This window comes from Citrus clementina, unplaced genomic scaffold (assembly GCF_000493195.1).
Source record: "Citrus clementina cultivar Clemenules unplaced genomic scaffold, Citrus_clementina_v1.0 scaffold_2, whole genome shotgun sequence".
NCBI classification, from domain to species: domain Eukaryota; kingdom Viridiplantae; phylum Streptophyta; class Magnoliopsida; order Sapindales; family Rutaceae; genus Citrus; species Citrus x clementina.
The window spans coordinates 34150925-34178122 of NW_006262688.1; the positions used below are offsets into that span (position 1 = coordinate 34150925).

General features: G+C 33.9%; 4 protein-coding genes across 8 annotated transcripts; 2 read left to right on the forward strand and 2 right to left on the reverse strand.

Moving 5' to 3' along the window:
• The first annotated feature begins 32 nt into the window (after positions 1-32).
• On the forward strand, positions 33-1228 carry LOC18052820 (olee1-like protein). The gene is given in 4 exon segments (XM_024191084.1): positions 33-109; positions 664-757; positions 842-900; positions 902-1228. Coding segments are annotated over 3 exon segments (429 nt in total). The 5' UTR covers positions 33-109; positions 664-666; the 3' UTR covers positions 1181-1228.
• A 563-nt stretch (positions 1229-1791) lies between these two features.
• LOC112101190 (DUF724 domain-containing protein 2-like) lies at positions 1792-3574 on the forward strand. Its single transcript, XM_024191885.1, has 2 exons — positions 1792-2265; positions 3371-3574. Exons 1-2 carry the CDS (start codon positions 1874-1876, stop codon positions 3405-3407), a joined length of 429 nt encoding a protein of 142 aa, XP_024047653.1. The 5' UTR covers positions 1792-1873; the 3' UTR covers positions 3408-3574.
• A 2705-nt stretch (positions 3575-6279) lies between these two features.
• LOC18052821 (dof zinc finger protein DOF1.5) lies at positions 6280-6968 on the reverse strand. The gene has a single exon (XM_006449438.2). The coding sequence runs from the start codon at positions 6852-6854 to the stop codon at positions 6336-6338; it is 519 nt and encodes a 172-aa protein (XP_006449501.1). The 5' UTR covers positions 6855-6968; the 3' UTR covers positions 6280-6335.
• A 10567-nt stretch (positions 6969-17535) lies between these two features.
• Positions 17536-24048, reverse strand: LOC18052822 (protein SCAR1). Of its 5 annotated transcripts, XM_024190531.1 has the most exons (10): positions 23563-24048; positions 22732-22895; positions 22482-22632; positions 22243-22372; positions 21912-21979; positions 19195-21811; positions 18969-19073; positions 18520-18627; positions 18317-18391; positions 17536-17755 (listed from the first exon to the last, which is right to left on the reverse strand). In XM_024190531.1, exons 1-9 carry the CDS (start codon positions 23715-23717, stop codon positions 18341-18343), a joined length of 3549 nt encoding a protein of 1182 aa, XP_024046299.1. In that variant the 5' UTR covers positions 23718-24048; the 3' UTR covers positions 17536-17755; positions 18317-18340. The 5 variants fall into 5 exon arrangements, with proteins under 5 accessions (XP_024046299.1, XP_006449502.1, XP_024046300.1 ...); XM_006449439.2 differs by lacking the exon at positions 17536-17755 and having other exon boundaries at positions 18066-18391; positions 22482-22605; XM_024190532.1 differs by lacking the exon at positions 17536-17755 and having other exon boundaries at positions 18066-18391; positions 21912-21976.
• Between the last annotated feature and the right edge of the window lie 3150 nt (positions 24049-27198).

Consider the following 27198-nt stretch of genomic DNA (forward strand, 5'->3'; position numbering starts at 1 on the left):
TAAACTCTTGCAAAAACCTTTCCTTTACTTCTCCCTGTGTTTTCTTAAATAGCGGCGGCTTCCATTGAAAAACAAAAATGCTAATAAGCCGCTAATTGATGAGAATAAGGTTAGCATTTATTCGGGTCTCTGTTATTTTTCGTTTTTCTTTAATTCGTGCAACAAACACTAGAACCTATGTGAATGGATCAAAGATGGTGAATTGTTTAAACATGCTATTTTATGAACTAAATAAGAGCCCTTCAATGGCATGAGTATGAAATTTCAACATACTTCACTCATTTGCACGAATTCCTCCAGTCCTGAACAAACTCTAAACTTGCGGTATGCTCGTCACTACTTGTCATGAATTGTTTGAAACAAAGAGAGACGGAAGCGGCTCCAAAGTATCGTTTAAACCAATAGTAAACAAACGGCTGATGTCAACCTTACAAAGCACAACTAATACAAGGCACATATACATAATGTAACAAATTCTGCAATATTAAGTTTTTGAAAATCCCTCTTATATAAAGAAGCCTCACCATAGTCCTCTGAAACAATTCTCCATCCAAATATTAAGAAAAAAATACTTTAAAAAAAAAAAGAACCAATGGCTGCGTCTCCCAAGACTCGCATCATCCGGGCCCTTGCTTATTGCCTCTTATCTTTCCTTGGCTGTAGCCCATGGCGGGGTCTCAACTCAAAGTGGTGGGCACAGTTTACTGCGACACCTGTCGTACCCAGTTCTTGACTCATGTCAGCAAGATGATCCCAGGTGAGGTACTTGGCTTACATTACATATGTGACAACAATTTTTATGAGTGCAATATGGTTTAGCGATATGATGATATTGTTACAGATGATGCAAAGGTGCGGTTGGAATGCAGAAAGCGGAAAGAAGGTAAAGTGACCCACTCACTTGGTTGAGGGTGAAACGAATCACTCTGGAAGATACAGCCTTGCGGTGCAAGGAGAGCGTGGAAATGAGCTTTGCGAAATTGTTCTCGTAAAATAAAGCAAACCAGATTGCCAAGAGATCAACAGAAATGCCTTCCCATAAGAAGTACTGACAAAGAACAATGGCATTGCCTCTTCGGCACGCATGGCCAATCCTCTTGTCTTTATGAAGAACGAACCTATTCCTGAATGCAAGGAGATCCTAAAGGAACTTGGAATCCTTCCAAATAGACATTTTTAAGGAGGGAAATCAATTAGATAACTTAGCAGATTTAATTAATTTTTTCCCTTTTTCCCTCTCCGTTTTTTTTTTTCTTTTTCTTTCTAGTTAGGAATATTCCTCATAATCCAAGCAATTTTTTCAAGTGCTAAGGGATTTTAATGGTTCTTCGTGTATGTTCAGTTGGCTTGGGTTTGGTTGGTTTTTGTCATTAATGAAATGGCATTATTATTTTGACAAATGTCTTGTATTCTCTTAAAGTCTTCTGCATAACTTCATAAATTCATCTTCTATGTACTATGCAATTACATCATAAATCCTATTAAATAATTCCATTATATCTCACAAGTATCCGAAGTGCCCATTCACCTTCTTTTTTGGTTGTTGCTGCTGCTATTATTATTTTTGCAATATTTAATCCCTGTTTTAAATATTAGTAAGCATTAAAATTTAGCTAATATACTATCAATATCCCGTTTAAAGGAAAGTCGGAACACAAAAGATCAAAGAAACAATATTTACAATGTCGAGGTGGCATTGATCAGACGGCTAGAAATCAACAGGATGAGTTTAAAACTTATAAGTCCTAAAGCAAAAAGGTCTCAAATTTCCAAGGAGAAACTTTCCTCTAAACCTCTCAAGAAACCCCACAACGAGAACAGAAATTTCACTGACGACTATCTCTCACATTTAAAACTCAAAAGAATTAAAACAATGTCTTATGCTCACAAAGAAACAGTAGAGATATGCAAGAAACAAGAAGGGCTTGTGAGCTCGTACTACACGGCCACTGTTCTTGCGGCAATAGCTAGAACCAAGTATCTAGTTCGATACGAGACTCGTTTTTCTGAAGACAGAACAAGATTGTTAGTCGAGTCTGTTGATGAAGCCGACATCAGGCCACTGCCGCCGCCAAATCTTGAAGTTGCTGAAAAGGTTGATGCTTATGTTAATGACGCTTGGTGGGTTGGAAAGATTGTGAGAAAAGTTGATCCTAACTACTATGTCAAGTTGGATAGTACTGGTACTGTGGTGCATTGTCCTTTTTATAAAGTCAGGGTTCATCTTGAATGGGAACATGGCAAGTGGGTTTATCCTCCAATTAAGTATGTGCTTCTCGTTTAAAGTTTTGATTTTTTTTTTCTATTTTCCTTTTTGGGGGTCAATTTGAAATATTTGTTAATTCCTTGCTTTTATGACTCTTCTCCATTCATGTTTGTTTTGCAATTCGGAATTTTAGTTGTGAGTCCACATTGTGACTTCTGGTGGAAAATATATTTTCTATTACGGACCTTTTTTCTTATCAAAAATTCTTTCTTGCTCTGCTGGATGAAGAAACTGGAGGTTACTTTATTTTCAAGAAGATTCTATCTTGTGAGGGGTAGTTTAGTTTTCTGCGTTGGGTTCTCTCTTTCTTGTTATGTTAGTGGCAATTAAGTTCTTCAGGCAACTTAGTTGGGGGTTATACATAGGCGAGCTTGCATTTTGAATACAGTAGTTGGATTCAAAGGTCTTATAATTACTGCTGGCTTAAAGTCATTAATTTGAGTGGTTTGTGTTTGTTCCCATAGAGTTTGGGGCTCAGTTCCTCAGGTCATTTATGTTGAAAAGCCACTACTTTCTACCAAATATTTGAAGGTTATTCAGTGATGATTTTTCTAAGTGGGTTCTGGAATATGAAAAGAAATGTCATTTTGCAAGCTAACTTTGGATGCATATGATGGAATATGGACGGACTCTTATCCAAATCCATGTGCACTCTTTGAACCCTATGAGCTTGAAACTTAAAGCTACTTTACCCACCAGAAAGACTAATCCAATCCACAATGATGTACCAGAAAATGCGACATTTTTGTTACTCGACCAACCATCCGGAGAAGCAAATACAACGGGTACACTAATCAGTAAGATTGATGAACTAGGAACTAAGTTCCCACTAGACCAACAAACACATAGACCTGCCCTAGTTATTGGAACCCACAAATCTTGAATATGAAACAAAAGTAGTCAAATTTTCCCTGCGAGTCAAGTTGACGACTCAAAAGATATTCTTCTGTCCTTTCTATATGTGTCATTTATGCTCCTTTTGGCTATTACTATGCAATTCAAAGTCTCTAATGTGCATTGTACCGTCACCTCTGTTTTTAGTTAAGAATCATAACCTCTTTGAGCTCTCATCTAACGTGACTCCATTGTTTTGGTTTTTGGTAGGCCTCAAACTGACGAAGACCAATCAAATGCAATCTGAGCAGGGAACCTAGTTAGGATTCAATAATATCTTGGGGTAAAGACAGCGTAGCTTTTACTGTAATTTCAAGGCACATAACGCATTAGCATTGGTGAAGAAATTAGGCCCTGACCATTCGGAGAGCATCAGTTTCACAGGACCTGGAGTTTGACACACTGCATCTTTTTCCTTATTCTGATTGGCAAGATGCATAGAAAGGCATTATATTTTTCACTTTCTGGTTTGCAATTCTTCTGCTTCAAGCAGCCAAACATACGGACATAATTCTCGGATAATAATAGAAAATGACTAACTTGTGTACTTATGACTAGGAAAACATATTGGAAATAACCCAACTTATCTTTTGCTTCATATATTATGCTTGATCTATCGGCTGACGCACAATGCACACGTATTAGTTATTCTAATCCTTTTATCTCAGCCAACCCCCCAACATATTCTTCTGCCTTAAAGTGGCATCATTTTGTTCTTTGGTTCTCAATTTTTAGTCAGCAATCCAATGCAAGGCTCAATTCATGCGTGCACTAGGACCTGTCCCTGTCACAAATTTTTTTTTTTTTTTTTTTAACCGAAGAACTAAAATGCAATTCTAAGAGCAGAGAGTGTGCAGAATCAACTTTTTGGAGTTATTGTTCTACTTATTTTAAAATTATGAACTGGTTTCTATTACTGTTGTTGCAGAATAACGAATGTGGGCATGGATATTATGTAGTATGTATGCCACCATATCACATTTTCTTTACCTTAAAGATTTTATTTTTTGACTAAACCATACAACACATTTACAAGAAGAGAATTCAATTATCAAGGCATCTAGAAGCTTAGTTTATGAGGGCATAAAGATAAGATTTTTTTTCTCCGCAATACACATGCTTCTATTTTTGCCCAACTGAAAAAGCAAAGAATATAACAAATAAAATACAAATTCCAGAGGGTTAATTTCTTTCATTCCCTGTTCTGGACTCTGAGAAAGAAAAGAACTATCAACATCTCTAAAGATCGTCCAGACAGGACGGTGTCGCATTAAGTTTACTGGGAGGAAATTTAGTGACCGTCCTCATCATCTAAAATTATTTATCAGCGCCAATGTACGTAGTTTGCGCAAATACATGTATGAAAAAACTCATATTAAATAATCCTGATCTATCTTTGATCAAGATTTGTGTTACTCACTCGATCTGTTTCCAATCCAAAGATTATCTACACGACGTTTGATCTTATCAGTTGAATTAGGGTAATTTTTAGGGACCTCCCCTGAGGTTTAGTGTATTGACAGTCGGATGGAAAATATTACAGGGACTTCCCCTGACGTTAATACAAAAATACGTATAATGTTATCATGAAGGGTAAATACGTAAAAATAAATTTAAAATTTAAACAAAAACAAAATTCAAACAAACACAACTGAATGGAACAATGGCAGCCCCTTCTCCACGGGAAGAAAACGTATACAACCCCTTCTCCGTGATTAAGGAGGATAGATCGAAGATCAAGGCCAAGTTGATGAAGATCTATAGCGGGATCTTGAAATTATTGGACCAGAAATTGGTTCCCGCCGCTGCCACTGCCGATTCCAAGGTGTTTTATTTAAAGATGAAGGGAGATTATCATAGGTACTTGGTCGAGTTTAATCTATTTGCACTATGTTTATTATTTTTTTATTACTTTGAGATTATCAGCTCTGATCTCCCTCACGCAGCAATAGCCTTGTCTCCGACAACTGCCGTAATCGTCTTGTTAAGGCAACTCGTGTAGGACATTGTGCGGTTTATGAGTTGACTGTTAAGGAGTTGAAGCTCATTGTCCTGTAATTGCAGCCTTCGTGAAATCTCATCTTTAGTATGTGAGCTTTCTAGTCTCAGTAACTTGAACCTTGCTGACAATCTCTTTAACCAGCCTATAGCCCTATACCTTTACATCTTTCTCAGTGTAGCTTTTTGGAGACTTTGAATCTTAGTAATAATCTCATTTGGGGTACTATCCCAGATCAAATTTCTCAATTTGGTTCTTTGAAAGTTCTTGATTTGAGCAGAAACCATATTGAAGGAAAAATCCCAGAGAGCATCGACTCATTGGTGAATCTTTAGGTTCTCAACTTGGGAAGCAACTTGCTTTCGGGTAGTGTGCCTTTTGTTTTTGGGAATTTTAGTGAGCTTGTTGTTCTTGATTTGTCACAAAATGCCTATTTGATGAGTGAAATTCCTGCCTTTTGTTTTTTAGGAAAGTTTATCCTGTAATTGCAGCCTCTATGTTTATTTGTTTCAAAGAAAGAGAGAGGGGGAGTGAGGGAGCAAAGTGCTTGAAACGAACCGAGATTTGTTGCGTGAGGGAGAACAAAGGGTAGACTTGTTGTGTGGTAAGGGATAACGGCAAGGGCATTTTTGGAATTTCAACGGTCAACTGACAGTCCACTTAACGGAATACTAACGTCAGGAGAGGTCCCTGTAATTACATGAATACTTTCTATCTAATTGTCAATACATTAAACCTCATGGGAGGTCCCTGAAAAAAACCCAGTTGAATTAATCACAGCCTCTTGACTAAACACTGAATTCCGCTGTCCGCAGGAACCTCAATGATCATTCAGCGTGGCATAGAAACATTATTTCTTACAGCAGCCAGGCATGAGTAACCATTTATCATAGGGAACATGAATTATCCGAGCCAACTTATTTATTCTTTTATTATTATTTATTATATGCGTATACATACATACTGGTTAAGAGTGACTTATAAGTTAGAAGACTTTCTAATTTAATTGAAAACCAGCTGGCATCATATATGTACATACATCACTACGATCAAAATCAATATATAAATGATAATACATATATATATATATATATATATATATATATATATTTGGGTTAATATCAAATTATAGTTATCTCAAACGGATGGTTAAATGAAGAAATAACAAAATCAAAATCAACAAAGTTGACCACCTGAGTTGCTCCGTCGCCGCTTCACGGGGAAAGCATTTTGCAAACCTCCGTAGCCGTGGGCAGCTGCTGCCGGGTGCCAGTCCTCCACGAACACCCCCTCTAAATCAAACTGATCAAGCTGGTGGTGCAGTAGCTGATGATGATGATCACCAGAGGCGACGTCATACAAGCAACCATCCGGGAGGCCTCGACCGGGAGGCTTGGTCTTGCGGCGGCCGGCACCGACGGGGACATTGCGGAGGGCCCCGCCAGCAGTCCAGTATCTCTGACAGCCCTTGCAGAAATGCCTAGGCTGGTTAACGTTGTAGTTGTTGAAGTAACAAAATTTTGTCTCCATGCTCTTGCATCTAGGGCATGGTATGATCTTGTCTGGTCTTTTATCAACAACCGCTTGTGGCTGATCACTTCCTCTTTGGTTTGGTTCTTCTTTAACTTGACGTCCGTGCAACGTAATTGTTTTCCCAAACAGCTTGATTCCTTGTTCTTCTTCATCGTTCCCCATGATTAATTTAATTATTTAAGAAATTAAAAAGGAAAGATAATTAAACAACTGATAAAGAAACAGAGTGAGAAAGAGTTGCTGATGATTTTGTGAGAAATGTTTTTGTGTGTGTGTTATACATATATATGTATATCATATGGAGCCAGAGAGAGAGAGAAAGAGAGAGAGAGAGAGAGAGAGAGAGAGGATTCAAAGCTGAAAAAGTGCAAGCAAGAAATTAAATTTTGGGATCAGGGACTGAAAATTATAAATGAATAAAATATCCCTCACTATTAATTAAGGAATTAATTGTTACTGCTGATAATTATTATTATAATAGGTGGCGTGAAAAAGCTGAAGAAGTGCTTTTTGTCGACGTCAAATATTTCAATTCCTTCTCGCTGTGGAATCTGGATCGATCCCCCAATACGTGAATGATGAATGAAAAAAACGCATTCGCATTTGCATGGCTTTGAAAGTCCAAAAAGTGGGGCCTATTACAGCGAGGTCGCGTAGTACAAAGTGTCAATGACACTGCGGGAGCAAGCATCATCCACCCATAAAGTTGTCTTTGTTCTAATCAATTTTTCCTATTCACTTTTTCTAAAAAATGCCCTAACCCCATGGAAAGAAAAAAGATTAAAGATAAAGATAAAGATAAAGCTTTCGATCGTGTTTCGCTTTGAAAAGTTCTTAAATTATATTACTTTGCCACATCACAGACCAAAATGTTAACTGTATTGGCCGTGAAGGCCATGATAACTCTCAATTCAATTTCATTGGAATATTATAAGTAAGTGGGTTTAACTAATTCATCTTTTTTTAAAATAATAATAATAATAAGAGGAAGAAGAAGAGATAGAAAGATCCGGACATGATCTCGGAGGTGCTATTGCAAAAGTCGTCACTTTACAAAAGGTAAAGATTTGTTTAGTTCTTATATTTTAAATTAAGCGTGTTTAGTAATTATATTTAAAAGATACCTCAAAACACCCTTAGTAATTATATTATGATCATACCTTTATTTTTCTTTATTTTTATAATAATACTCTTGTAGCAATATTCTTAGAGATGGTAACGAAAATAAAAGAATATAAATTTATCAAATTAGTCTTAAAAGTAAAATAAAAATTAGTTGTTATTATTTTACTTTTAAGATTAATTTGATAAATTAATTTTTTTACAAAAAAAAAATACATTAGTGAGATTGTTGGTTGCAATGATATTAAACATTACTTTAAATTGGTTTATATTAATTTATTTATGAATAATAATTAGTAAGATTACTACATTGGTATAAAAAATTCAGTTGTTTCATGCTGATATTTATTTCTTAATTTGCTAATAATTAATTATTGGTTAACGTATTAAATAACTTTTTAATGGATCAACAATTAATGTAAAAAATATTATTGCAGGGGTATTATTGTAAAAGTAAAGACAAAGTAAGGGTAAGAGTTTAACATATGAATGTGGTTATTTGAATCCACCAAATTCCTGCCTACACCCATTTTAAAAAATAAATTCATTATTGAAAATTTAATATTTAAAGATCTCAAAATTGTCCTTTACTAATCTCTTTTTGTCTCTACCTTTAAATTGTATATTCTCCATCTGTTCTCACATTCTATAAATTAAACATTCAATTTCATTTTTTTTTAATTTTTTTCTTTTTTCTTTCTTATTAGATCATGATCTTTATTTCATACTTTTTATATACAATAATTTTTTTTTCTTTGATATTCATTAACTTTTATGGTGACAAAAATTTATTGATGTTAAATTTTAAATACTGGGTTTTGTCCTCATAATTTGTGGTATCAATTATTTACAACTAAAAGAATATATCTGAATTAATTAATAAAAATTTGAAAAATTGAGATGAGAAAGAGAAAAAAATGGTTAATTAAGTAATTTTATTAAAAATTATTTAGATAATAAAATTCTTAATTAGAAAAAGGGTATAGAGAGGAAATTGGTGGGTGTAAATAGTCCTACCCTTAACTTATTTAATAGTAAAGATATTTTGAAACATTTTTTCAATATATAAAAACTAACAGACACTTAAATTAAAATATTGTGCTAAAGGAATATATTATCCCTTTGAAAATTATGGTTAACGTGTGCTTTTAGAGAGGAAAAGGCTTGTAATTGAATGATCTAATAGATGCCATATATATTTCTGACTAACAGGATATGCAAATGCAAATATTCATTAACTTCCAATCTTATTTGCACCACGAAGCCAACAGCAGCGAGCCGGCAACCCTGCTCGTGACATTGCCATCTACTTATTATTCTTAATTATCAAATTACTAAAGTATATTTAAAAGATACTAATATTCGTACCAACCATCACAAGTACAAATTCTTTCAGATAAAGAAAGATGACAAATTTCTACTAGTTATTTATAATTGCCAATATGACTTTCGTTTTCTTGTAATTTTTTAAAAGAAATCGTACTATTTTCCACATCCAATTAGCTCCATTCAGGCTTTCAGGTAATTTTTATGGATCGTGTTATCTAATTTTACCCGTATTCTTTAGGTTCAAATTTTATATGTAAGCTAATAATTAAACTAGAATTACTGTTAATAATAGTAGTCTAGAAGATCATTTGACAACTATAAGAGCTAGTTCGGTATTCTATAGTTTTTAAAATAATTGTCGTTAGTTGTTCTTTAAGAATAATCAGTTATAAAAAGAATCAATTTAATAGTTAGTAAAATTTATTTTCAAAAGTGCTAAGAATTTTAAAAATAGTCGAATGCGTTTGATAAATCTTATTGATAAGATGTTATAAGAATGCTAATGACTGAAATGGAGATAATATTGAATAAATTTGTTTAAACATTTATAAATATGTGTAAGTAATATTCTTTATTGTGTTTATATAATGATTGACAACTAAAATAAATATTTTCATTTATTAATTTTTTTATTTTTTTATTTCAATCTAATTGATAATAATAATAATAATAATAATAATAATAATAATAATAATAATAATAATTCTCTATAAATTTAATGATTTTATTTCCTAAATGAATAAGGATAATTTTGGATTTTTATAGTATGTGTGAGGATATATATATGAAATTATTTTAAGTATAAAAATAATTCTAAAAATCATATTTTGAAAAGTTAACCTTTCCATACATTTTAAAATCTATTGTAGGATAGAGCGGTTTTGTTAATTTTTTTAAAAAATTATCAGAGACCAAAATTAATTTTTAGCTTTTCAAAATTACTTTTAAACCTCTCAAAAGTAATATGAAATTGGTCATAAGTTGTATTTGGAAGCGTTGGTACCTTAAATGTCAACAATATCCATTAGAAGGTTCATTTTTTTCCTGGTTAGCTTGTTTATACTATTTTACACACACAACATATGAAATATAGAGCGATGATAGAGGTATAAACTCTTTGTACAAATAAAATTTGTATAACTTGATATGGTATAACTTTATTAGTTGAATGAAAATATAAAATAATAAAAATAAATCATATAAGTCAATAGAAATTTAATCCAACCAATTTAATCATATCACATCAATTTATATATATATATATATATATAAAATTATGAAGAGATTGTAATCCTATCATCACTCATGCATAATAGAGAAATTAACTTATAAACTTAACATCAGTGATCGTAGTTACTCTACGGATTCTCTGTATTTAGGTAGTGTTTACTTTCTGAAGTGGGAGTGTGGAGTGTGGATTCCTCCCACTCCAGTGTTTACTTACCATTTTTAAGCGAGGAGTGGGATTCTCACTCCGTGGGTTCCACCCAATTTTGGAGTGGGGAGTGGGATTCCCACTCCCATGGGAGGAGGTGGGAGTGGGAATCCACTCCCCCCTCTTTCCTTTTTACCCTCATAATTAAAATAAATAAATAATATCATATTTATTAAAAATAATTATTATAACATATTTATTTTATTAAATTTAATAAAATAAAAATAAATAAATATTATATTTAAATTAATAATATTAAACATTAATTTTAATAAATATTAATTAATTATTTAATTAATAATAATAAATATTTTATTCTAAAAAATATTAATTTTGTACTATATTATCAATAATAATGTTTCATTTGTGTTGCTATTATTAATAATTTTTATTCACATAATTTAAATTAAAATTAATAAAAAATTATGATTTACATAATTAAGAATATTATTAAGTTATAAATATAATAAAATATTTATTTTATTTTCCAAATATATTTTTTATTAATTTTTTAATTACAAATTATAATTCTTTACATAAGGATAAAATTATAATTTAAAACAATTTACTCCCAATCCAAGACAAAGTAAACAAATAATTGGGATTCTAATTGATAATCCGTACTTTTATTTAGTTTAAGTAAACACCCTACTCTCACTCCCACTCCACACTCTTAATCCAAAGATTTCCACTCCTCAGGATTCCCACACCAATCTAAAAAGTAAACGCGGCATAGTTACTGGTCCTATCAGATTCCACCAGATGGCTATATATGTATAACTTGTTCCCTGGCAGGTGATGGACGTCACTTGCATTTACTCATATATGCAAAATCACTTTGTGAGAAAAGAAAAAGGAGAATGTGGGTCATAACCTAATTAGTATTTATAATCAAACAGGATAATTAAAGGGGATGTTGATATCTAAAGTTGGATGCTGTTATATTACTTTTTTGCTTCTTGCCACAATCTTTTCATGTTTCAGTGAATTTGATGCATAATAACCTTTGTTGCATGCCTAAAATTATTGATTGGGTGTTCATGGGTAGCTTTCAATTGCAAATGTAGTGGAAAGTAGTTTTTTTTTTTAATATGGGATTTGTTTAATATCTTTACTTTAATAAAGGAATCTAATTTGATTAATGCATGCAAAAGTAAGTTCATTTCCAAAGAAACATTTTCTTCTTTATTTTATTTGGAAAGCGCGGTGCACTTTTTCTTTAGGATGCTTTATTAGAATTTAGAAGTCTCTTTTTGATTAAGATACTATAAAGTACACAGTCATTTGCATGAGTGCACACTTTTTGATTTGTGGAGCGCCCCATCTTATTGATTAGCAGAAGCTCGATTTCCAAGTGCCATAGTGTATACAATATGTATACGATCATTTGATGTGATAAATTCTGATAGATGATTATTAGGTGTTAAAACAATGATTGATACCCACTTAAAGATTCTAGTACCGTTCTCATTATCAGGAACAGATGGCTAAGGGGTTTGTTGGTTTAGTTGGTTCATTGTTGCTGTTGACAAGTAGCTAAAGAAGTGCTCTAATCAAATTATGTTAAGTAATTAAACACGAAAAAAAAAAAAAGATTTAAGTGGCATGTTGCTTGCTGGTGGAGCAAATTGCTTTATTAAAATGAAAGCAAAAAAGTCTAAACTTTCCTCTTTGTTTGTTATGCCAGCCCAAAACCAGAGATTAAGCTGTAGAGATATGATTGAATAAATTAAAGAAGTATTGTTTCTAGATGCATGCATTTTTGGTGTGGCCATTATGTTTCAATATGGCTGCTACAATAATGTCCCATCCCACTGGGTTATGTGTCTCTCTGTGTTTGTGTGTATATATATTTAGGTCGTTTCTATTTCGAAAACAGAAGGAAAAAGTTTACCACGTGGCAAGGAAGGTGAAGTGATCAAGGTACAAGAGCATAAAATCATTTTGCATATGAAATTGCTGTCACCCTCCCCTTCCATAGGAGAATTGAACAAGCACACGAAAATCCTGCTTGCCTCTGTAAATTAAATTTGAAGCATAAGTTTTGTTCCTTTAAACATACAATTTCTTATTTAACACATAAAATCTCAAAGTATGAGATTGAATTCTACTCCCACCAAAAAGAGCTTTTGGAAATTGAATTGCACTCCCACCAAAAAGAGGGTTTAGAAATTATGATTTCTTGGTATTCTACATATTAAGAAAGGAAAAAAAAATTGTTTTTGGTATACATTTATTGAAGAGTAAATTTTGGATTATCTTCTCGTGAATTGATTATTTTCAAATCACCTCATTATTTTTGAAAATATTAAATTACCTCCTAAAAGTAATTAACTTTAACGATTGACTACCGCTGACTTGTTAAAATACGAAACTAATATTTTTTAATAGTTTTTGTTAACTAAAAATTTCAACATTAAAAAAATACTTTTTTAATTAATAAAACAACAAAATACAAATGATTTGAGTTCCTTAAAATTTATCAAAAAAAAAGTCTTCTTAACGTCATCTCCACAAAGTTAGAACCACTATAAACCCTAAGTGAAATACCCATAAGTTATCCCATGATTTTAATTGGTTGGCATGGTCTCGGATCAATACAAATGATTTGGGTCTTAAAATTCCAAAAAAAAAATGTCTTCTTAACGTCATCTCCACAAAGTCAGAACCACACTAAACCCTAATTGAAATACCCATAATTTATCCCATGATTTTAATGGCTGGCATGGTCTCGAATTCGGTTCCATGGCCACGATTTGGTTTCCATTTGGTATCCATGAGTGGGGTTTGGTTGCCTTTGAGTTCTTAGAATCTTCTCAACCATGGTAGGTAACTGTAATTGATAACTATTCAGGGTATTCAAATCTGAAATATTGACTTCAAAACTAATTGGGTTATTGTAAAATTTGTTTAGATTTTATAGTTAACTTAATTTTTATTTATGGGTAGTTGTTGAGTACTGGAGAATACATATTTATAAAAGGTAAAATTATCATTTTGTACTTCAAGTCTCACTATCATTTATATTTTTATGAGTTTAAATCCTCTAAACTTTAATAGTGTTTGTTTTATTATAATTTATGTATTTTAAGGGTATTTTGGCCATTTCAAAATTAATGAGAAGTCGGAAAGCAAAACGGATGGCATTTTTGAGCTTGAAACAGTTGAAAGCCTTAGAAGGAACATAAAATGATATATGATATTGTTCATATATACGGCATTGTTCACATATATGCTACTATTCATGTTTATCGTATTGTTCGCATTCATGGTATGATAACATGACATTATCTAATGATGTGACAGTATCCTATTGGATCAATAATGTGACATTTGATTGATGACGTTGTTAACATAAATATGTTAATAATATTGATTTTGATGATAACAAATTTTAAATGTATTTTGACATAAATATTGGAGCTATTTCTTAATAAACGAAAACTCTTTTATATTCACATTTCTCAATTTGGCCATACATGTAGGGGGAGCACATATTAAGGGGGAGCTAAACATTGAATGAAATTTGTCATCATCAAAAAGGGGGAGATTGTTAACATAAATATGTTAATAATATTGATTTTGATGATAACAAATTTTAAATGTATTTTGACATAAATATTGGAGCTATTTCTTAATAAACGAAAACTCTTTTAATCATTGCCTTATTTCTTCATAAAAGATGGTTTTTCAAATTAGAAAGAAATTCTCTGCAAAAACATGTTTAAAATTGCAATTCTGGTTATAAACGGTGAACCGGTTATTTTAAACGGTTAACCGATTATAGGCAGAGAGTAACACATTTCCTAAACCTCTAACCGTTTATGAAAAACCGAAAACACAATGGATAGGGAGGTTACTGGAAATTAACGGTAAACCGTTTGCTTTTAAACGGTTAACCGATTATCACCAGAGAGCAACATATTTGCCTAAGCTCTAGCCGTTTATGCTTAACGAAAACACCCAAGATGGGAAGGCTACTGGACACTAACGGTGAACCGTTTATTTTAAACGGTTAACCGATAACGTCCAGAATTGAAGGTTGTCCTCCTCTGGCATTGATTAACGAAAACTGATAAGGCTAATTTATTGTGCAGGTTACTGGAGACAAACGGCAAACCGTTTATTTTTAAACGGTCAACCGATAACACCCAGAGAAGCCACTTTATGCAAACCCTTAACCGCTAAATGAAAACGGATTAACTGATGTTCATTGTGCAGGTCTCTGGAAGTTAACGGCGAAAGGGCAATTCTAAACGGCAAACCGTTTATTTGAAATCTGGCTCAACGGTAACTTTGACCAGCCTAAACGGTTAACCGTTAATGGCTAACGGCGAACCGTTTTCTGTCCGACAGTTTGTAACGGCTAGATTTTCAGCTCCAAATATAAATAAGCTCATTCAAATTCAAAGAAGATTGATCACAACACAATCATTGAGCTTATATTCGAGAATACAATCTTCATTGAGCTTTAAACACATTCTCTCTTCATCTATTCACACATTGGGCATTGATTTGTAATCTTAAATATTGTGTGAGAGAAAAATAATTTGTAATCTTCTACTTTGAGTGATTGTAAGTGTTGGGATACACTTGGGTTAAGAGATTGGGGATAATCTCTTGTTGTAAAGGTCCATTGACACCTTGGAAGTCAATTGTAAGCGTTTGAAGCCTTGGGAGGCTAGCTTAGTGAAATCCTCAAGCCCGGTGAGCTTGGAGGCGTGGACGTAGGCGGGGATTGCCGAACCACGTAAAAATCTTTGTGTTTGTTTTCTCTTCCCTTACTCTTTTAATATTGTGCATGATTGAATTTATTGTTTTCAATTTGATTAAGGCAATAGATTAAATTGTTGAGAGAATTGTATTGCATAATTTTAAAATCCCAATTCACCCCCCCTCTTGGGTTGCATACTTGTATTTCAGACGTGACATTGACTGATGATGTGTTACATCCAATAAAAACTTGTCACATGGCACAATCTTAAGTGTCCGAATTGTTTTCATCCGATAGCTATAATTTACTCATTGTATTTATAAGTAGGGGACTTTCCCTAAATTCAAGACCCCTGAATTTATTTTTAAGCTCATTTTTCTGTAATTCTCTCTTTATATTATATTTTCTACAATTTTGACAAAATTTTCATTTTGTCCCTATTTCAAAAATGAATATCTAATTTAGTTTTAAGCTTGGGTTAAAAGTGAAGCCTCAATATGATTTATGAGTTTAATTTAGTAAGTTTGTTTACTCTATCTCTTTGATTTATTGTGGTTGTTTTAACTCATCGTCGACAGACAATGTATTTTAACTAGATTTTGCACAGTATACCGGCTCTTTATTGAAAGATCGTTACTGTCTGGCACTATAAATACTTAACACCATATTTATTAGAGAGAAATTTTCCTCTAATATTTTGTGGGTCGTCTTGACTTTGTGTCGACAGAGAGTACATCTAAACTATTTAGCAGACGGTTTTGCCATGTTGTCGATAGAAAAATTATTATCATCTAGCACAACTTGTTCTTGAACCACGCTTAGTAGAGATCATTATCCTCTGGTATATTGAGCGCTTGATATCATATTTATTAAAGTAAGGATTATGTGGAGTGGAAATATCCCCTCATAAATTAATTAAAACAAAAAAAAATATTAAGCTGATGATGAGATATTGAGTTTTGAATCCAGAGACTCAAGATAGGGATGACAATTTGACTTGGTCTGAATTTTAGCCCGATTGACCTGACCTAAATTTTTTCGGGTTCTAACCCGAATTTTTGGGTTTTGGGTCGGGCTCAGGTAAAAAAATTAATGCTCGATCAAATTTGGATCAAGGTCGGGCCCTAGTCAACTCAGCCCAACCCGAAATTAGAAAAACAATTATGATTTTTTAGTTTTATGGAGGATATATTTACATATGCACATATATAAGAGTAATTTTGGGTGCAATGCATATGAAAATTATTATTATTATTATTATTACTATTTTATGTTGAGTTGTGTAATTGAATTGGGGAATTATGTGTTTTTATTTGTATAAGACATTAATTTTTTTCTTTTTATGAAAAATTATGGACATATAAATATATAATAGTTCTAGAACAAAGCAATTTTGTTTTACATCATTGACAAATGAAGCAAAAATGGACAAAGCAAAGTAAAATCAGACAAAACAAAACAAAATATTTTAGGTGAGAAAGAAAGCACTATGCAGTCTTGAAAAAAACTCAACATGACCTTGACCCAAATCAGAGTCGGGCCTTCAATTTCAGTAATCAAGTCGGGTCGAGCTCGGGCTTGGCCATTCCTAACTCAAGCGCTTTATTTGTATTGTTTCATCTATAATTTATTCCCGTCATTTTATTTTTAATCTTAAGATTAAAAAAAAAAACCACTTCAAACTAATTCACATACACACTTAGAAAATTAATTCTACACATAATAAATCTAACTTCTCATGAGATCGACACTTATTACCATAAATTTATTTTACAATAGATTCGTGCACTTGTAAATACTATAAAATTTGCACAATAGTAGTACAATTGCATTTACCTATAAAAGAAGGTGAGTTTTATTATATGAGGATGGATGTACAGCGAGAACGTGTAACTTTTATTAAAAGGTGAATGAAAAATAACAAATGAATTCTGAGAATTTTGACTTTTTGGAATTAGATTAAAATTTATATTAAAGTACATTTTTATCCTCCAAAATATAAGTAAGAGGTGATACTCATTGTATCTAATAATAAATATATAAGAGTGAAAAAAATAAAAAGGTTTGACTTCTTTCAGTTAACTGACCTTTGAAAATATTTTTACCCCTTTCACGGTTTCGCTGTTAAAATTGACTTAAAGATAACATATTTTAGAATTAATTTAATTATTTTAATAATAAGAGTGATGATTTAAAAATAATAAATTCACAAAAAAAAACTCTCAAATTTACCCTTCATTTAAGTTGCGAGCTACTTGTAAATAAATAAAAATTAATAATACTGGGTCTCGGTTTTCCTCAGAGAACTGGTGGCTTAGGTTCCACTATCCTAGAAGTTGAAGACTAACAGAACAAGGCTCACATCATTACGTCGAACTTTTATTTGGCAATTTCTTTATTCATTCATATTTGTCCTTCATCCCTTGATTCTTGTAAACATCAACCTTTGTCACACTAAACTACCTACATAGGAAGAAATTAATTAGTACCAAATTTGTTTTATGCCATTATCTTTAATTTTTCCTTAAGAGCTAGCTACTTCAACTTACGGTTTGCTTTATTTATTCATTTTTTTTTGTAAATCATGATTTTGACAACATTGATGATTAAGAGTGAAGAAAGGTATCACAACATACAGCTTGACAAACAATTCAGATGTGAAAATAACAAAAGATATTTAAATTCCATCCTGCGCGTTACAACCTCAGGCAGTGACTTGTATAATACATCGATGGACAACGATGGAGGTAAATTTATTCTTTAAAGCACATTCTTGAATAATCTTGGACATTTCAATAAATAATCGCCTCAAAGATAAGATTACATATCATGTCAGAACTAATCTCATTGTTTACAACATAAATTTTAAACTCAAGAAATTAATGAAACAATTGCAAATAGATACAGGAAGAGCCCTACAAATTAGTTACAAAAAGAAACTGGGATTATGCACATATGTATAACAGCATTGCCCAATGGCCAACATCACAGAGCCAGAACAATAAGAAGATTGGATTCTCTTACCGAAGTTATGGCATCCCAAAATTATCAAGTATCACTCCAGTTATCATCGTCCTCACCATCATCGCTAGCCACAGCCTGCAAGTCCCGCAGTTATTAATTTTATAGTCTGATGCTCTGATTCATGGGAAGGGAACAAAAGAAAACAAATTTTGATGGAAATTGGGGGAATACATGATGAGAAAAGAAGAAGACAAATTATAAACCTGTCGGATTGCATTTGCTTTCTCTAAAATTGCAGTGACTTTGACGTTTGCACCGGGAGCTGGAGAGAAGGTTGGCCTTGCTGCTACTGTTGGCCTCAGGCTGAATGACTGATAAAAAAAAACAGAAGACAACAAAAGTCTTAGATAGATTAACATACATTATTTTACACCTTTTTTTGCGGGAATTAGGACCACCTTGATTTATTTATTTTTAATTAAAACCGAAGTACTAATTCACTGATATATATTTTGAACTCTTCAGTCCTTTTGTTCTTGTTTACATTTCACTTCTGTCCTTTTCTTCTATTGTTTTAATTAGAAAGAAATTCAATCACATGAGTTATATGATCATTATCATTTTCGCAATTTGTCCATAGATATGTTGTTATCATTTTCGGAATCTATCCATAGATAAAAGTAAATTGAGAAAGTATTCCTTATCTACTTACTTTTGTTCTGATTTGATGCAAAAAGTCCTCTTTTTCATCCATCCCCTTGCCATTTGCACTCTGATTAACTTCCTTCTTCCCATTCAACTTCTGCTGGTCCTCCAGCTGCACTCAGAGAATTCCATAAGTTTGTAAATTGGCAGTTCTGACTTCCCAATATGTTCTATGGAATATGAGAAATGAAAAGTTAAAAAAAAAAAAAAATTCAGCAATGCTTCCATGATACCTTGCTCTCTCTTATGTGTGCAACAACCTCCTTGTTAGTCAATTGTTGATCACCAGGGCCTGACTCACGTTCCTGAGACATGGTACATCCTGAAAGTTCCTGGTCCAATGCATGTCTCAGGGCATCTGATACATGATATTGTTTTTCAGAATATTGTTTGTGTTCTGCCACATATGAATGGGGTTTCGAGAGGCGCCATTGCATTGGAGGGAGAGGTGGTGGCAATGGGCTAGACTCTGTATGATTTGGATCAGAGTCAGTTTTTATTTCTCCCTGTAGTGCAGGGTTAATAGCATCCAAGCTTGGGAGAGCAGGTTCTGCACCATTCTCAGTATGTGTACTCTGAAATCCGCTGTGAGCAGGCATGCCAATTTTCGGTGCTCTTTCTACCTGCACGGTGCTTGAAACAGATTCCAAGGATGACATTCGACGTAAAGCATCATAAAGCTCATGGTCGTTGCTTCCTCCAGGAGATGATTCCCACTGCTCTGAATTTGACTCAGAGTGATGGCTGGCACAGTCATCTGACATATATGGAGATGATCTACAGAAAGTGTCGTCATCAGAATCAGAAACATAGTCACGCAGAGGAATAGCAGGCTCAGGGACCAACTGAAACGAAGGAAACGTGTCTCTAACGCTTTCAGGGCACTGACTCCCATCAGGAAATTTCAGTTTTAGTTTGGAAGTCTCAGAGCTATCTACAGGGTTGAAAGATATTTTCATATGTTCAAGTGGTGGTGAAGAAGTAAGTGAACCTAGAGGAGATCCGCATCCAAACCTCTCCATGAAGGCTGTCTTCGAAATTGTCTGATATGCATCATGGTGGTGCCCACTTCCCCCATCAAATACACCAGTCTTTAGAGAGCTAACTGCTTCAGACTTGTCATCATGCACAAGTGACAACTTTTTATGGAAACCGTTTATAAGTAACCTATGGCCAAATCCAAACACCAGAGATGAGTTACTATCATTCTCCTCATTTGCTCCAGTAGATGTGGCCTTGACATCTGATGCCAGCTCAGTCCCAGATGCAGCTGCAGCAGTTAGACTCAAACCACCTCGATGACCATGCTCGAATTTGTTGCTATGAGAACCAGTGGGTTTTTCAAGTTCGGAATCAGAATCAGCAAATGAAACTGGAACCTTTCCAACACTAGCACTTGAAGCCTTCTCATAACTTTTAGCATTCACATCAAGCTTTTCATTCTGCCCTTCAACCTTCGGAGAGGTGGTATCTGGAGTACCAGAATTACCTCTGACCACAACATTCAGACTATTGCCATTTGATACAGCAAAATCAGGAGGCTTTGAAGGCTGAAGTCCCAATAGGCCACCATTTGTCCAGAATTTAACAGAATGAACACTGTGAAATTCATCAAGAGATTCTTGAGAGTCACAAAAACTACTTGTGGTTCTTTCTCCTGATTGTTCATGTAAATTGGACATTCTGGAGAGAGAGGATGATGGGTCACTGAGAACAGACTCCACTTTTGGACCATCAGTGATGACCGGTTCTACTTTTGAACTATCAAGACAATCAACACTTGCATAGATATCAGTGCCTGGTGAATGGTCTGAATCAGAAGATTTTGCTGATATTTGAGGTGTTTGTTCATGGACAATACTGACTGAGGGAACTGAGTCAGGTAAATTACCAGTCAATCCATTACTTGAAGGACCACCCAATACAGTTTGAGATTCAATGCTAGAAGAATATTGGACAGAACTATGTTCAATAAGCTCTTCAATTCCATCTTCTGTTTTGCAATTGTTAACACTGGAGTAACATTCCTCCACTTCCCATTTCGTTTGACAATCAAGGTCATTTTCAGATTCCGATTCTATAGTGTTAAGGGCATCCATGTAGTTGTCTGTTTCACTTTCTACTTCATCAAGCTGGTCTCCATTGGATATAGATTTTTGAATGTCTTCATCAGCAGGAAGGATATCCATTTGATCAACATTTTCAAGGATGGCAGTTCCTCTTTCCTGAGTATCTGAGTCAAAATTAGCTGAAAGCACCTCCTGATACTCTCTATCAAGCAAGATATCCCTTTGGTCAACACTTCTAAGGTAGGCAGTTCCTCTGTTCTGTGTATCTGTGTCAAAACTTGCTGAAAGCATCTCCGGAGGCTCGCTATCAAGCATGATATCCATTCCATCAACATTTGTATGGTTGGCAGTTCCTCCATCCTGCGTATTTATGTCAAAATTTGCTGAAATCGCCCCTGGAACTTCATCGCTATCACATTGCTGACTCTTAGGCTCCACTATTTCTTCTTTTTCATCCCAGGTAACACAAAATGAACTAGGGATAGTTTGTTCTGGTGAGGAACTGTGTGGTCTGTCATCAACCATTTGATTTGATTCAACACAAAAACCTGAATCAAGTGTATCAATATGCTGCATCAACCTAGAAGAGGATTCCTCGGACCCTTGTTCTCCAGGTTGCAAGGAGGAACCCAGATTGAAAACACAATCTATATAACCCGACCCAGTTCTGGAATCAAAAGACTTTGAACGGTCTCCGAAGTCAGATTTCAGTGTCATGTCAACGATGGAGGGAGTTTGAGAAGAAGTCTGCCCATTAACGCCTGGAGAAGTCAGATGCATTCTGCATTGCATGAAATCACAAATGTCACACACATTTCAATTTCATCAAAGGGAATTGAAGACGTTTGGTGTTCATAATATAGATTATAGATAGAGATTACCTGCGACTGTGATTAGATATCGATGCAACACGTGATATTTCTCCATTTCTTTGAGATGACCTTTTCTTCTGTCCATTAAGACATTTTACATTTAGACATAATCAGAAAAACAGCAATATATATATATGTTCCGTAAGAAAGTATGTCCCCACGTTTCCATTAAAAATGTCTCGGAGGCAACTATATCCACTATTATAACTCATTTAAAATTCATTTGTGGAATAAAATAATTTCATGAACATGATTACATGAATTTGTGAGGCACATCACATGACTGGCAAGACAAAATCATTATGGTTGCAATTCTCATCTCAGTTCATCTAAATGGTACCTTTTTACGAGCCTTCTTTTCTCTTTGGATTTTATCGGCAGTTGCATCAATGGTGCTACCGGATACTCTTCTAAAGAAGGTTGGATCTGAATACCTCTTCAGACAAGATCCTGGACCCCCTGCATCAAATCTGATAGGCAAAGCAGAGAAATAAGTATCTAAAATCAATTTTTAAACCTGATTATCTGATTACAATGGTTGTCAACTTAAATAAAGAGTAATTAAAAAATGAAACATACCTATCAAGCAAGTGCAAACGAGGAGCATTGTGACATTCTTCATAGGAATCCATAATAAATCGTGGCAAGTCATTGCAGATGAAATGATTTTGCTCATTTTGAATGCGAGGATGCCACTCAGAACCTGCAAAGCAACTGCTCTCCGTAAAGACTGGAATTATTTGTAAATCAACATAGCACATAAGATATTAGCGAATAGGCAAAATAAACTTCCATGAGTTGGCTCAAAGCAGTGGACCAAGAGCCATACCAGCTGTGTAGGCAAAATGTATGTGGCTTGTTTGAGCCAATACAGCCTTCTCAAGGGGAGGAAGTGCAGCCTCAATGCGTTGCACACGAACTGTCAACTTATGGCTTCTAGAAGCAGTAGCCATCACTTGCTCCTGTAAGCCATGAAAAACCTCAGCTGCAAATCTACAACATGTGAAAGACACTCCATCGTTTAGAATATTCTACAACTGTTTAGATGCACAATAAAAACTAAAAACTAAAAAGAAAAAGAAATGGATACTAGGAAAGAAAAATTAAGGGTTAGCAAACCAGATAAGTTGTCAAAATTATGTTTTGGAAATCCATGTCAAGTTGTTAAAATGTTAACAGAATCAGGCTGGTGATTTACTTACAATTTCTCCAGCATTATGCTTTCGAACGTGGAATGCATTAGTAATCTAAAAATAGTGACATAACCTCCTCACTATGGTGGAATTTCTCACCACTGTTTTCACTTTCACATGATATTAAACATATTCAATTCAAAGTTATTCCTCCAGTTTAGAGTTTACACTTGCTAGGATCCCTTTCGCCCTAGCTCATCTCTCAAAAAACATCAGAAATTGTAAATTACCAAATACAGACAACTCAAGAGATCAGAGTTACACTGAAGCTAATTTTTTTGAAAAAGATGAACATAATTGCACAGTAAATAAATATTGTTTTCGTCCTAATAGAACACTAAATATGAAATACAGTATGGTAACACAATTCGTTCTCTCCTTGAATAAAATGAAATTAGGGAATGAGCAAAGTGAATGTAGTAGATACATAAACGAATGAAGAAATTAAGCAACACGAAACAACATACTCAGCAAGATCGCCTAATTGACGCAAGATCCCAACGAGGCCGGCCACGGCGACGCCGTCAAGCACGGCTTTCGGATCTTCTTTGTTCGCCTCTTTGTACAGCTCCGGCTGGCCAAGGCCGTACTCGTTTCTCACTCCAAACCTCACCAACGGCATCGTTGTACTGTCTTCTCTGAAACTTGTGTGTAAGTTTTAAGAGGGACGGATGCATACATGTAGATGCCGTGTTATTGTGAGTAAATACTAATGCAGATGAATGAATGGAGTTAATGAGTGAACAGTACTAAATAAATGAGAAGAGAGAATTCTTGTTTTGTTTTTATAATTTTTCATTTAATTGAAAAAAAAAAAAAAGAGGGAGAGAAAGGGGGAGTAGAGTAGGTGGTTAGATTGGAGCAGCTTAACTGCCGAGAGAGAGAGTGTGTTCATGGCCTTGAGGCTTAGCTGCTGAAGACGACATTGCCAACACTGCAAGCCATTCTCTCTCTTGTCTCTCTCAAAACACAGTGATTTAACACCTAGAGACGATATTACCCTGATTTGTTCACTTAATGACTGTGGTGCCATCTCGTGAAATGACAATTTTGGGTTTCGCTTTCCTGCGATGTTGGCAGAGGATGGAACGTGGGTACCATTACTGATTACTTTGACTTTGGTTGCTTGCCAAATTAGTCTGGTTTTTTGGAAACAAAAGGGTTAAGTTATTCCAACTTAAATTTTTAATTTAAAATTTTTATAAAAATCCTAAGTTATTGATTTTAAGAAATTTAGTAGTGTATGAACAGTTATGATTCGATGTTATTTCCTCAATCAACTGAGACCCAAATGTTTTATTAGACCATGTGAAAGGTTGTAACTAAAATAAAGGTGGGTGTAAGGCCGTAGACATGGGGAATGCCACGTTGATCCCACGATCTCCTTGTTCTTGATTTCCTGTTGAAGACAATCTTAAAACTTCTCTGAAGCTACTACACTATCGAAGCTGGCTTTGCTTGTTTTGGTTACTGGTCGGGCTTTTGGCTAGCGATGGGAGATTAGTTAGCGGAAGAACTTGCAGGCTTGCTCCTTCAAAAGCTCATGCAGTGCGTCTCCCCCGATGGACGAGTGCTTAGGTTGCTGATAGGGGGGCCCTACTGTCCCTCCCCAATCTCAGTCTCGTGGAGAGAAAGACTTTATAAAGCCAAAATCAAGTGCAAACACTTCCTGATCATTAAAAAAATCGAAAGCTGAAACTTAACAGCAAAAGCAGCAACAACTCGACGATCTCAAGCGTATCTTCCCCAAGAGTCCACATGCATTTGAGGTCCAACGAAATTTCCGAATTGAGTTGTGTTTAATTTGACTAGTTAGGATTAGAAATTTAATTAGGCTGTCGTCAGTTTAGCAAAGTAAACTATGTCATTTGTTGCTCAATTAAAAACTTAATTAAACAATTACGAATAATGTTAAACTAATTGCAAGTGACATAAAGTAACATGAGAGCAAAGGTCAGCGATATCCCCGTCTAATAAGTCATAGAAAGTCATCGATCTGGACGATAAAATCTCTCATTCAAGGAAACGACAGCCTGGTAGATGATACTACTGCGTATGCAAACAGTTGGGGTTCTGTTTTTCAGTTTTCCTGTCGTTTTCAGTTTTAATAAATTACCCTTTTATCAAAGGCTTACTTAGTTAACAAATATTTGTGATTGATATTATGAAAGCGATTTGGAGGAAATATTAATGCCAAGAATTGACATCTCTCGTAGCCCTTTGGTAGGAGTAGGACTACCATCAGCTCACTCATCAATAATGTAGATCTAACTTTTATTCTTAAGTGCACAATTCTCACAAAATTAGATGTGTAATAATCATAGCTTAATTTAGAAATGATACCCAAAAATACATCTAAATTCTAATAAAAAGAGTTTGATTGCTGTGGCAGAAGATGGGCAGCTCCGATTCATGGAAACAAACATCGCTGTATTCAAACAAAAAAGTTATAATGATAGGAAAGACTAGCGAAGAAGGAAACATTTTGTAATTATATAATCACAAGAAGGATATTTTCATAAAAGCTTTTAGTGCTTGTCTTAATTTTATTGAAGATCACACTTTCATCTCATATGGGATAAATAAGTATGCTTTTTCTCTCTCTCTTTTTTGCCTTGTAAATTGTATCTCGGCTTAGATTTTGTTTGGGAAATTGGAATCCTGCAAAATCCTGCTTTGACCTTTTTGGTCATTTTATTCCTTCTAAACTTTTGTTGGTAATCTTTGTCTCCTTTCTTTTCTTTCGGCACTACAAAAAAATAAAAACAAAAAGGAAAAGACGGGACAGGTCACAGGAGGGAGAGACGAGCGCAATCATGCACAAACTAAGAAGTTAAAAAATGGGTTCCTAAATTATATCATTTATTGAGATGGGCCACCTCATCAGCATCACATGAATTGCGATTTTGTGACCACGAACGGTAAGAGATTAAGGTCCAAGTCCGACGATATCTGTCCGTCAAATCGTTGACCAGCTCCCATATGTTGACCCAGAGGGAATGCCTAAATTACATAAAATAAAACTGAAAATAATGAATGTACACATAATAATAAAATGTGCATAATAATTTCGCATTAAAATACCCAATAATAAAGGACAAATCTGTGGTACCACTGTTGTATGGTACCATAGATGGATCCAACCATTGGATCTAGCCCACAGTTGTCACCAGAGCTAGATCCAATGGTTGGATCCAGCTGTGGTACCATACAACTGTGGCACCATAGCTGGATCCAATAATAAATGTTGTGTACAGAAAAATTGCAAGTTTATTCACAAATTAAGACGGCTTAATGATGGACCCACCACGCACAAGTACAGAATCTTAGTTAGCTTAGCTCTCACCAAATCCAATATTATTTATTAATGCGAGATCTGAATTTGATTAATAAAATCGACCATTTCAATTACTGATAAATTTTTTGTTTCCTTTTTTTAATGTAGGTAAGTATAAACTTATCAGTTAATGTTTCGTACTTCATAAAAAATATTTTAATTTTTTTTTTTTGTAACTTTCCACTTAAAGTTTATATAGTGTATCATTTTTTTTAATTAATATCGTCGAAAGATTTGACAAAATATTAAAAAAATGCGTATGTTACCTCTACCTCTAAATGAAAAAAAGAATATTTATTTGTTGTTATTTTGGTAAGAATGTATTATTATTTTTAAATTGATGGGAATAAACTAATAATTCTAAGTTCTCCATAACTGATTTTATATTGTTATTCTTTTATTGACAGACACAAACTATAATACTCACAATTTCTCATAACTAATTTCATGATTATTTTGAATAATTATGACTGTTTTTATTTACTGGCGTTGATGAAGATATGTTATTTATGATAGATTATACGAGCGGAGGTTGTAGTTTAATGTTGTAAATGAGATAAAAATTAGTTAAGATACTTATTATAGTGATTTTATATCTTTAAATCAACAAATTTAATTAATTTATATAGCTAATTGTATAGCCAGTATGCGATTACAAAATGAAATTTTTTTGTCATTTAAATATGATTATTATTTTTTTCATATTTATAAATAAAATAATTATTTTTTTCATATTTATAAATAAAATAATTATTTTTTTCATATT

Coding starts and splice junctions, on each gene's coding strand:
- LOC112101190 (XM_024191885.1), top strand. CDS start 1,874: ATGTCTTATGCTCACAAAGAAACAGTAGAGATATGCAAGAAACAAGAA. Junction 2,266..3,370: donor TGGGTTTATCCTCCAATTAA/GTATGTGCTTCT, acceptor GGTTTTTGGTAG/GCCTCAAACTGACGAAGACC.
- LOC18052821 (XM_006449438.2), bottom strand. CDS start 6,854: ATGGGGAACGATGAAGAAGAACAAGGAATCAAGCTGTTTGGGAAAACA.
- LOC18052822 (XM_024190531.1), bottom strand. CDS start 23,717: ATGCCGTTGGTGAGGTTTGGAGTGAGAAACGAGTACGGCCTTGGCCAG. Junction 21,812..21,911: donor ATATCTAATCACAGTCGCAG/GTAATCTCTATC, acceptor CATGCAATGCAG/AATGCATCTGACTTCTCCAG. Junction 18,628..18,968: donor TGCATCAAATCAGAACAAAA/GTAAGTAGATAA, acceptor TTTTTTTATCAG/TCATTCAGCCTGAGGCCAAC.